This window comes from Cebidichthys violaceus, unplaced genomic scaffold (genome assembly GCF_023349555.1).
Source record: "Cebidichthys violaceus isolate CVI_PGR_0920_01 unplaced genomic scaffold, fCebVio1.0.p SCAF_5, whole genome shotgun sequence".
In the NCBI taxonomy this organism is placed as follows: Eukaryota; Metazoa; Chordata; class Actinopteri; order Perciformes; family Stichaeidae; genus Cebidichthys; species Cebidichthys violaceus.
The window spans coordinates 7058881-7071641 of NW_027176705.1; the positions used below are offsets into that span (position 1 = coordinate 7058881).

General features: G+C 37.1%; 1 protein-coding gene across 3 annotated transcripts in view; it reads left to right on the top strand.

Annotated features, from left to right (window-relative positions):
* LOC137887269 (CUB and sushi domain-containing protein 1-like) overlaps nucleotides 1–12761 on the top strand; it is a 361990-nt gene that overhangs the window by 252676 nt on the left and 96553 nt on the right. For all 3 annotated transcript variants that reach the window (XM_068730105.1, XM_068730106.1, XM_068730107.1), the window contains 3 exons: nucleotides 1601–1770; nucleotides 7744–7900; nucleotides 11328–11519. In XM_068730105.1, coding sequence (XP_068586206.1) covers nucleotides 1601–1770; nucleotides 7744–7900; nucleotides 11328–11519 — 519 coding nt within the window. The remainder of the gene's footprint in view (nucleotides 1–1600; nucleotides 1771–7743; nucleotides 7901–11327; nucleotides 11520–12761) is intronic.

A 12761-nucleotide genomic window follows, 5' to 3' on the forward strand; every position in this document is an offset into this window, starting at 1 on the left:
TAATTACAGACATGTGGGTGTCCAGATTGTGGGCATTACACCATATAGTCATCGACCTTTCCTTATACACCGTTGTTTTATTTATATATACAGGTGTTGAAACTAGCCTTTCAAAAGTGCTTTCTGCTTTCAATATTTATAGTTTTCATCTGTGCAAATAACTGGCTGCTTGTAAAATAGAACTTTCAAATCATCTTTTTCACCATAAGAAGAAACCTAACGTATCAGCATTTTCTTGGTTGTAATTCACCAGTATTTTATTGCTGACTCAAAGGTAATTTACTATTATTTGACTGGTTGACAGTTGGCTTTATTTGCCAGGATTTGTCTGTTAGCAGGTTGTAATTTGCTGTTATTTGATGAGCATCAGTGTTTCCTTGGATGCTGCTAGTAATTTATGAGAGTCTGACTGTTGCCTGCTGGATATTTTCATACCCCAAAAAAGACAAGTCTGAAAATGCTGTAATAGCAGCTGGCAACACTCAGTTGGTTCATCTCTCCCTCTATTTCTTTCCAAATGTCCCTCTCTTTAGCACTCTGTCTCTCTTTCTAACAGCTTCTCGTTGTCTCTCTTTGTATTTAGACAGTCCTTGGGTAGATAATTAGAGCATTAGCTGCTATATGAAGAGTGTTAATACTGTGTCTTTTGTTACTCCCCTTTTCCCTTTTCTAATTTTACTCGGCATACTTTCAAAAGGCCTTTGTCTGTCTTGGTTCCTATGCTATCTCTTATTTCCCACCTTTTCCAGCGCTCTCTTTATCCCTTTCTTCTCCCCCATTCACTACCCTGTATTTTCTCACTCATTCTCTCTATAGTGTTGTCCTCACTTTCAAAATATTTTCTGAAGAATTTCTGGTAGCATTCTTGAACATATACTTCATATCTCATACCCTAATCTGCTTCTAAAACTGCAGAACAGTTTTCAAAAATGTTTTAAATTTGTTCAGATTTGATAAACACTGCATCCTTTCTTCCCTTAGTGTTCTTCTCAGTGAGTTCCACATTCTCTCTTGTCTATCTCATTACTTCCATGTGCTCTTTCTCTCTTCCAAGTAGTGGTGGTCCTCCTCAGTGAGAGTTAAAAGCCTGCCTTTATCCTCTCCCCATTTACATATGACAAAACTATATTTGCACAGAGTACCACTTATTTGAATTCCTAAACTTTGATAGGCACTGCACCTGCTAGATAATTCTGTATAATTTCTATGAAACACTTTTTTAGCAAACTTATCCAGCCCTGCTTTTATGCAAAAATTTAATTTTGCACTCCTTTTAATCTTTTGCAGTTTATGTTTAATTGCTTTGCTTTTGTGTTTTGCATTTTCTCATCCTTGTCTTAATTGTCTTTTCAAACAAGTGCTTATAAGCTATGTTATACTGTATGAGTTATTGTCATTATCCTCATTATTATTATCAAGCATAAGGTTTGTGGTTATGATGTATATGTACTTTTCTCAAATCTCATGTGGAATTGTGTGTCCTCTCTGTTTTTTTGTACAATAAGACAACCCAGATTTTCTGGCTGCTCAAAGGTAATTAGGTAGAAATGCTATAATCTTGATCTACACTGTCCCTGCCCCCTTTGCTCTCTTGCTGTAGCGGAGTGTGGAGCTTCCTCACTAGGACCAGAAGGCGTTCTGCTCTCTCCTAACTTCCCCTCCAACTACGATAACAACCACGAGTGCATCTACCGCATCACCACCGAAAAGGGCAAAGGAATCAGGCTGAAAGCTGAGAGCTTCTCGTTGCAAGACGGAGACAATCTCAAGGTATGCACACACACACACACACACACACACACACACACACACACACATAAGTATGACAAAGCTTTTCCCAATCAGGTGGTAAAAAATACATAAATACATACAGTATTTACAGATTCAGAGACACATGCAAAGCATACACAAGATTACAGTCATAATCAAAAGCTATCTATATGCAAAGCACATATATGTTTGAACAGATTATTATGTGTTTGGTTTATTACCAAATGTGCTGAAAAGAAAACAATAATTCAGTTATGGATGCTGGCATGATCATGAACACAGTAAAATGATGTGTTGGGGAAAACAAATAAAAATAAAGTGTTTGTTGTTGTGACCACACACTTAAAGATATATGATCAAGGATATGTTATAAAATTGCCATGTACAAGACATTTCCATCAGTGCTTCACCAGGCAGTGGATTACATGTGTGCAACCGTCAGTATCTATCTATACGGTATATAGATTAGATACTGAATTGTAAATCGCTTTGAATAAAAGCATCCCTTAAATGACTGTTATGTACAGTACAGTACACAACCTATAGTATACAGCCTATAGAACTTTCATGTTCAAAGCCACATACCTCTCTGGTGACATGATTTCAGATATCATTCAGCAATATAACAAGAAATATCATAATATTCAACCTAGACTTGCCATGCTTCATATAAGCACGTGTGTATAGCACATATACAGTGCTAATCAAGAGGTTCAACAACCTGCATGATGCCAGAACAATTTGAACACATATTTCAGGTAGGTTTCAATGCTTTAATTGCTCTCTTTTCTGTGTTTGACACAACATACATTGTAGTTCATTGTAGTTAATTTGTTGTTGCATTGTGTTGCATTGCAGAGCCCAAACTCTCTCATGAGTTATACAAGCTTTTGTCCCAGCCAAGCGCACCTGGTCTAATTATGATATCAGGGAAGTGTAATCTATAATTACGTATATGAGGTGCACAGGAAAAAGGCTTGAGTCAAAACTTGGACGACAACAGGAGCTTTGAGTCTTGGTTTAGCCAGTATGTAGCTAAATTGTATTAGCAAGGTGTGCCCTAGATGTTTGATGTGTTAAACATTGTTGTAAGAAGCCATAACATCCCTGCAGGGGTTTATTACCCATGTTCTCGATTAGTGCTGATGGTGCTCCTGCTGCAGTGGCCATCCACGGCTGAATGAATACTTGGGAAACAGAAGCACAAAGGGATCCATTCAGCCTCTGTTAACCCTCTAACAAACCCACTAGAGTGTATTATTGTTGTTTAAAGGTTAACCTTGGTTTTTATACACTTTTATTGAGTGTGATATGTGGTAAGACTGAGTAAAAGAAAATAGCTATAGAGGAAACAAGTATTTTTATCTTTATTTTTTATTTGCACAAACATATGACTTTATAAAATCAAGATAATGAAAGAAAAAGGTTATAGGAGAGGTCAATAAGCCACAGACTTATACAGCAGACCTCCTCTCAACAAAAGGAGAAAAATAAACAAAAACAAAAAAAGGATAAAGAAACCAAGCTTACATGATTTTGAAAAATACATTAAGAAATGAACAAGAAGCACAAAAAAACAAATAAATACATGAATAACAATACCTGCAAAAAGGAAGAAAAATATGAATTGTTTAAAATGTTCTAAGTATACCGAAGACGGGTTCCTTGGCGTTCCATATCTGTACACCACAATATCTGTAATATCCGCCAATATTGGTGTTGGTGATTTAATTTTAAGAAGTTGCTAATTGATGATTGTAGAAAAAAAGGCAAGACCATATATTTATTTCTGAACATGCATGTCTGATGAATATTTATGTCATATACTGAAATAATTTTTACTTTCCTGAATAGTGGAACAAAACAGTATTATTCACACAATGTGTAAAACTGCCTGTATGCCAGCTTGTGTTCCATGACTGTGGAAAAAAAAAAGATTTGTATTTAGACATATGCCTCAACTATCAATGTTTGTTTTGTTACAAAAAACACCATATTCACTGAGCGTGTAATGTCAGTTGTAATTGGTGTGATATGCACTTGAACACACTGGGAGGTAAGCTTGCTACAAGTTTGACATGCAATGTGTTCTTATGGTTCGTCTCAGTCTGCCGGAGTTGTCACAATATATACTGTTTAAAGGGAATTCATTTGATGTGCATACGTGTATACGTCATCAGATGTGCATGCATTAGTACGTTTTAAATACAATGAGAATTACAGATGTTCCCAAGTCCCATAATTACTCATAAATCCTCTCTCGGGTCCATGTGCCCACTTGAGTGTCCGTCAGGAGCAGCTCTGTGATCTGTTTTACAGTCTTGATGCTGTCCTACAGACATCGTCTAAAACTTTTTCAGCTCACAATGTCTCCAAGCGGTATTAGGCCTGAGGGCATGGTTAAGCCAGTATGTGGTTAGAGTGTATTATCAGTATAAGGTCTGGAGCATAGGCTGAGCCTGTCTTTGGGTAGATTGTAGTAGCAGGGCTCTCCCTGACTTTAAAGAGAGGTATAACAGAATTGTAAAGGGGGGAAATGTTCCCAGTAGGATAGGTACAGTGTTAAAGACAAATCCCTTAAAGGAAAGGAAAGTGTCATCAAGATGGTTAACAGAAGTAAACATGCTTAAATACTACTTATGCAGTATATTCCATCAACGCCTTAAAAAAGGCATGAAGAGAAGCCGCCTGAAGTTTTCTTTACATTACTTTCCAACATGCTTTGCTTTGCACAGCCACACCCCCTTCCCAGTTAAGTGTGTCATTGTCTCTGTAATTCAACAAAGGGATGCAAACACCAAGACTGACGAGCAGAGCTTCTTTCAAATTAAGATTGTTCTTCACAAGGCATTTGACATAGTATTTACTGTAATAAATGGATTCCTCATGAGAAAATAACAGAAACAGAGGAATATAATTCAGAGAATGACTAGAGATCACAAAAGTTAATGAGGATGCACTGGATGCTAACATAGCAATCAAAAAGTCATGGGAGTCACCAAGACTGATTGCAAGAATGACAAACAACATTCAACATAGGGCACACAACATTATTAGATTATTGGCTTTAGTTTGGCTTAAAATTACTGATAGCAAATAACTTTTTTAATTAGATGATAAAGTATGTTTTTCTTTGCAGTCATTTCCCCTCCCTGCACAATCCAACCGCTGCAATACAGTGACGTATGGTGATGTACATGCAGTACAGTATGTACAACACTCTGATGTTTATACAACACACATTTGACCAGTAAGGCCCTCCTTGTGTAATGGGCCTTACACAAGTAATACCAGCTAAATGAGGTTGCTAGCATGGCTATTGACCTTTGGTCGGATCAATTATGTAGAAAAAAAGAACAAAATCAAGCAGTTTGGATGAACAAATTTTTCACTCGAACAACCGTCATTTAAAAAATATAGGGTACAGTCAAAAATAAGTATGTTAAAAAGTAGTAATTAGGCAAAAATATAGAAGGTGCTCGACGTGATAAAATTATTTGTACTATAGGCATTTTGTGTGATGGTATAAAAAATGTATTATGAGGGCAGTGACTAATAATGTACAACATGTCTGTTAATTACAATATTTCCAAAGAATTTGAAGAAAACATAGTGGAAACTAAATTTAACTGGAAGGAAAGCCCCAAAGTGCCACATTGGCTAGCAATTAGCATGCCACTCCCTAGGCTAACAACATTGGAGCTAATGCATGTTACTGCAGCTGAACACAAACCATTTGTTTGACAGTTCCAGCAAGGTTTAGGGTAAAATATCCTCTAACATATGAACCAGCTCATTACAGTTCATTTTGCTACTGGCTAAGTTTTACCCTGGCACTTGTTAAAGAAAGGGCTAGCCAAGCTCAAAACCCCTAAAAATGTCCTCTAATACAGTGCATGACCAAATTTACTCAGATGTATTCCAGCCCTGAAGAAAAAAGAGAGGGTGAGACAGAAACAAAGTAAGGGTGTGCAGGAATTGTACAATGAAAATAAAGGTGGTTAGCGAGAAAGGGAGAGAGTAAGAAGTAAGAGAGAGGAGGGGTGGCAGATGGTGACATGTTGATTTATGAGCTGCAGGGCTTTTCATTAACCATACGGAGTTTTACTGAAACAGAGAGGAGGAGAGAACGATAGAGAGAAAGCAAGAGAGAAACAGAATGCAATAGAGAGAGAGACAGACAGACAGCAAGCTGCAAAATTGGGGGACACTAACAGATAGAATTTGAGGGAGGGAGGAACAGGGAAGGAAAAATAAGTTTAGGAGTTTTGCCAATACATTAGGGGAGTAATGCTACAACAAATACCACTCCTATTTTCTTTTTACTTTTAAACTCACATTATCCTTTCCCATGTCTCTCTATCTTTGTCCGATTTATGAACATACTCTAGCTCCTAATTTGGTTTCACAAAGACGTTTTCTCTTCTGACTGGCAGTCGAGATACACTTGTTGAGATAAAACAGTACGTATCGCTTTAGCCCTTTTTTTTGCATTCCTGCCACCTGCAGACCTGTCACCACCAATCTGTGGAAATGTCCCAGGCTGCAAAATATAAAATATAAGCAAGGACAGATTACATTTATATACGACCTGTGCGATAGCATTATGAAGTACTTCAGAGTACTAATTCTCCCTTCACACTGCAGTAAACAATAGACTGCACTTCTTTGCTGAAGTCTCCACTGTCCACATTACAGCTGCATTCAGATATTTGTGACCACTAGCAGAAGAAAGTGTCTCAGTACCACATACATTTCTCTAACCTCTTCTGCTGTACAGTATATTAGCTTATTTTAGTTTCAAATAAATAAAATTAATCTATTAGCTGTTTATTGCTGCTGTAGTGATTTGTGGACATCAACCATTCAATTGGACACTATTACGCTCTGCCCAACTTTCTTGTGTTGCCAAGTTGCAAAGATCTTTCTGGCAGCCATTACTGTACTGTACTCTCAGTATCCACTTGTCTCACAGTGCTCATTTGAAATAAATGACTTCCAGTTGTCGTGTCTGTTGTTTGTGCTGCCTCTGTGAGCATACAGTTACAGGTTGCTGATGAAAATAAGACAAATTCTAAGGAGACCAAAAAGAAAGATTGAATCTAGCAAGAAGGCTAAAATCTTAACTTCCTCATGAATTTCATAATTCTTACAATGGAAAGAAGAACAAGCTTATCAACAAGGGGAATACAAGCTATATCCTTCATTATTAATGCAGTCCAATGTGTTTATATTGTTGTACATCTAATCAATCTTGTCTTCACTTCCACTGGAAGCTATTTAATATGCATGACATTATTTCAAACCAAGTCACACACACTCAAGGCATTGCCTTGCTGTTTTTATCTCAGTGCTTTGTAAACAGCTGAAAATATGCAGACTGGGACTTTTAACTTTTACAGATGATCCAGTAAACCCATTTTATTACTTGTGAATTGTTTTCTCTGTTAAATTATATGCACTTTAATAGCAAACAAAATTGTAAGTAATGTAACCAATTTATTTGCCCACCATGAAACCCCCTAACCTTTTGTTTAATTTATGTCTGAAATTGTTGCAATAGAGCACCTTAACAACTAACTTGTGACCTCAGCAACTTCCATGTGATATTTTTGGCTCTATCTTTATGGTGCTTCACAAGGTCCACGCTGATGCAAAGCTAAGCAAAGTATCTATTTCCTGAGGCGCAGTGAGATTAGTTTTATTTTGCCTTGCTTCTGTTGTTTGGCATTTGAATGACTCACTGTGAGTTGCAGAGGAGAGGCACAGGCAATACATCAGTGCCCTGCAATTTCGGTTTTAGGACTGACCACATTTTGTGGTTTTCTTTTTTCCAGAGCAGGTCAGCGATGCACTGTTCATCTGAGTTCTGTCACATTGTCGTTAATTAAATTGGTAGATCTGCACCCACATAAACCTCTTCAAACACTCTTGATGCATGTTTTCATTCTGTTCCTGTGCTTGGATTGACAGGTATATGATGGAGAAAACACTTCATACCGTCTCCTTGGCAACTTTACACATGATGGCATGATGGGTCCTGTCATCAACAGTACGTCCAATCGCCTGTGGCTTGAGTTCAACAGCAACGCCTCTGGAACCAATCAGGGCTTTCGCCTCACATACACAAGTGAGTTGTTCTAGAAAGTTTAAAGTGGCAAACCTCAAGATTTCAGTCTGGTTGTTTTAGAATTTCTATTTCAGTGAAATCAATAGAATTGTGCTTAGAATTTAGCAGTCTTAGTCTTTTTGTTGATACATGAGCTTCAAATTTTCAGAATTGTGTGTGTAGTTAAATTGTGTGTGTGTACACAACGGAGAAAAACTTTATACAGCCGTTCACATTTTGGGTCTGAAAATGCTTGGTAAACATCAGCTGTGCCGCTTTAATTTTTTCATCCAAGGTGCTGGGAAGGTTGGGTCCCGCTGTACTAAGCAACCAAAACCTGCACTCTGCGATTATGATGATGAAGTTGCATCACTGACTAAACTAAACAAAGATGAATAGCTTTCCAGCACCCTAAATATCTCACAGTAGCTTTGCTAGATGTTATGATGTCATTGGAAGGAAATGATGAAACAAGTAAAATATTTCGTGGGACAGATCGTAAAGCTCTGGATAGTCCTGAACTAAAAGGATTACCTTTTCATATGTATATATTAGTGATGGGCAACGATTAATCACATGATTTTTTTGCGATTAATCGCATTGTTATGCGCAAAGTTCAATAATTAATTCAAAAGTAGTGTATTGCGCACTTTTATTTTAAAAGTACTCCTATATGAACAAAAGTACAATAACATTTATTTCGCAAACACTTTAATCAAATAAGGTGTTTTTTAACAGCAGTATTCCCTTTACACAGTAGCAGTTAAAATACAGTTAAAATGATTCTGATACTAGATATTCAGCCGGTGCTCACAACTTTATTGTCATGTGTGTAATAGATGCAATTTGAAATATACACCTTTAAAACTGCCAACCTATCTACGTCATTTTTTTATGTTTGTTAAATTCTCAATAACTAAATGATATGTTTATTATACATATTAATAACAAAAACACTTTAAAAACTCTAATATGTGTGGTATTTGTTATAAATGTACGTTGGTACATAGAGGGTGATAAGGGCGCAGCCATCGTGCCCTGAGCTTGGGAGTGTTTGCGAGCAGTGACGGTTTCGTTCTCGCTTTTGAGCACGCCTTCTGTGGATCTTCATTGACAACAGTAGATTCATCAGTGGACCATAGGGCTCAATCACCATTGCTTTACCTCCATCGTCTATAGACATTTATTTAAATGAAAATCTTCAAGATTGCTGCTTTACCTTAGGATCAACTAATTAGAAACTGCACAGCAATAAAGATTGTTTTCTATAACTAATGATACAGCCATGGTTTGTTTAAGTGTGTCTAAAGAAAGAAAGCAACCCTCTCTCTCTCTCACACAGACACACACGTATAGTTTTACACGTGCACACGAACGCACACAAACAGTAATTTCCTAAATTTTAAGTAGCTCATCATGAAGGTCCTTGTAAGGAGATGTTTTTAATTGAAAACTAGAGTGGTAGTGATTGTGTTAGATTGCACTCATGAATATATCCTCCATCTGTCCTGTGCCTCAGTCAAGTGATTCTTAAGTGCTACACACAAGAACAAAATAGGAGACATGTACTACAAAACTCTAGAGACTTGTCTTTCTTCGTCAGCAAATTACCAAGCTATTTCTTTCCCTTCTCACAGCTGATAAAAGATCAACAATCTGTTTTCCAAGACATTTCTCTTGAAGGTGGAGTCCAAAGTGCAGCAGTAGTTTACCAAGCATACGGAAAAAAAGAATTGAGTATATAAATGCTTCACACACACACACACACACACACACACACACATGCATTTTAATGACTTTAAAGAGAGTCTGTTAAGAAGGCAGGACCAGCTGCTGTGTAAGTCAAAGAGGCTATTAGAGGAGCATTTATCTGCAAGTCATTAAACGAAGGGGAGAAAGTGACACATCTGGAGTGTAAGAGTGACTGGACGGAGGGATGAAGGGAGATAGTATATGGATACTAGATGGATGCTCTGTATGTCAGTGAAACCATTAGACAGCCGTTAGTCTGTAAGTCATTAAACTGGAGAATGTGACACCTGCAAAGTTCTGTTACAATGGATGAGCCGATGGATAGATAAGAGAGATTGATACAAGGTTTATACAGGAGAAAGGAGAACGAAGCATCTGATCAAGATAAGCAGCGATAGTTTTTTAAATAGGGTCAAGGACTTGAGTAAAACTGCCTCTATACTACACAGCTTTAGAGGCTATTTTAATAGAGTAATATAAGTTCAAACATCTGTTCAAGACATTAACAAAAAAGGGTGACAGTGACATGCAACTGTTTTCCTGAAATGGATGCAGGAAGGGATAAAGAGTTGTAGGCACACCTCACAAAACTGTGGAGACGGCAACTTTCAAAAAGTTTCTGGCTTAATAACAGATGTTATAACAAGGTTGTTACAAGGAGTTATGATTTTGTGTCTTGAATCGGCTCTTAAATAACTGATGCTATTTATTGTTTTTCACATGATTGCATCACTCAACAGTCAAGAGGGATTGGTGGAGATTGCTGTTGTTTAATCAAATGATTAAGCAACACCCTCTGCCAAGAAGACACAGTTTTTACTGACTATGTATTTTGAAATAATATTTTAATTTCACTTAATTTGTTTGGATCACATAAAGTGTTTCAGTGCGAGTTGAAGAGGACAAACTCTCTTTATGTTCTATGCTGTGATTATATTCCACGGTATATTCAGTCTATAGTATGCGGCGGCATTGTGGTTTTGAAATTGACACAATCGACTGTATAGATGTGATTATATCATGTTTGCATTAAGTTGTCATGTAATGCGTGGAATTCTATACAATAAGCAGAGTCAAACATGTTAAAAAAAAAAGCAACTCTGATGTTTCTGATCTAAGAAGTCAATACAAGGCTGACTTAATTGAAAAAAATAAATAAAAATATGTTGACGTTGCTGTGTCTTTGTTTATCCATCTGTCTTTAAGGCGAGAAACTTTTCTCTTTGTTATCTTCGAAACACAGCGTGCTCATTCAAGTGTACAGTATATTTGTGGTTGTGTGGGATGTGAAATTATCATTTGATGTTTTTCCACAGTTTCATATAGAAACCGAGTTTTCAGTCCAGGAATATAATCGCTGTTACTGCTCACTACACATGATTATATCTTTCAGAGATGGGAGAAGGTTTTCTTTTTAAATATCATTGAAACAAGCATATGGAATAGATGGATAGAATAAGTTGAAATGTCCATTAGCTTTCACTGCAGCTGTCACATTGTGTTTCAGCACTAACAGTGAGTGTCAAAACTTGAAATTTGTGGGAGAAGTAGTGAGATTCAAGAGAAGACCTTATGTCCTATTGTCCAAAACTGCTCTGAATCACCCTGTTCATTTATGCAATGTTTTCTTACTGCATGGACAGAAAGACCTAATCTGTATGCGTATGCATACCTGTTTCTGTCTGTCTCTTTTTAGGTTTTGACCTAGAACGCTGTGAAGAACCAGGTGTCCCTAGTTATGGCTATAAGATCCAAGACGACGGCCATTTTGCCAACACCTTTGTCCTGTACTCCTGCAACCCTGGATACAGTCTCCATGGCACCAGTACCCTGACCTGTCTTAGCGGGGACAGACGTGTCTGGGACAAACCTCTTCCTTCCTGTATTGGTTAGTATGACAACACGTGTAGGTTCTATGTGCATCAATAATTCAGAACTACAATATCTGAATTTTTAACTTTCAATTCAAAGAGAAATATAGCATGGGGAGAAGCAGCAGTCGAAGCTACTTGTATCTGTTTCTAAGCTCCAGCAAGAGCATGATGATTTAAAAGAGAGAGAGTGAACGAGTGATTAAGTCAATACAGGTGAATACTTTGAAAAGAGGGCATGGGGACTGGGTCAATACTCTGTGGGAAATATTCGTTAGTGCTGCTGATACACTTTGTGTAGAAAGAAAAAGCCCTTGTTGATCCATCAACCTGTGCACACAAAACCTTCTGAGCATGGACAGCAGGATGTCACTTGGCATGATATTATAGTGCACCAGGCTTTTGTGCATTTTAAGGATGGCATGCTTTAGGTGCAAAATAGGGGAAGACTGAAGTCTGAATTGAACTGTGATAAATGTATAATGTAAGCCAGACTACTTTCTTGTACCCTGAAGGTGTGCACAGTATTTTATGCCAAGGACTTTGACAGAAGCCTTAGTTTTCTGTTCTATTCCAAGTATGCACAATAAATAGAATATTCTATCAAGAGAGACTTTTTTCAAATGCCAGAAAATGATGTGATGTAAAAACTATATTGATTCATCTGAAATAGAAGGGTGTCTCTATTCAAAGACTGGACAACGCAAACTGGAGTGAAACTGCACCCATATGCACTTTATTCTGCAGCCACCCAAAATTGATGGCTGCATCCTACTTTTAAAGTTCTAATAATGAATTCCCCTACCCTGCATGCTTTTATGTCAATATAGTTAGTGGCAATAATTTCACCTGGAGAAATTCAACTTTTGTCATTTAGCTAGTAAATCGTACAGACATATCAACTGTGATAGGATTACTTATTATAATACAAAATATTCTTCAGATTTTAGATAATTCTGACTCTGAGAGCTACAGAGAGTGACAACAAAAGTAACAATTCATTGAAACTGTAAAAATGTTAAACTCACACATACCGCTGATTATAGCACCAAAATGTTGTGATTGTTATTGACTTTATAAGGCGGACAGCTTATTTCTAATATGAATGGCAAGCAAACGCATTAAAACAATTGTTAGGTTGTATAGAATTCATATTAATATTTTGTTGAAAGAAAATAAAATTATTATAGAGCTCGAAGGAAGGCTATGAGAATCCATGTATCTGCTAATCTACACTCCCACAATATCATGACAAAATA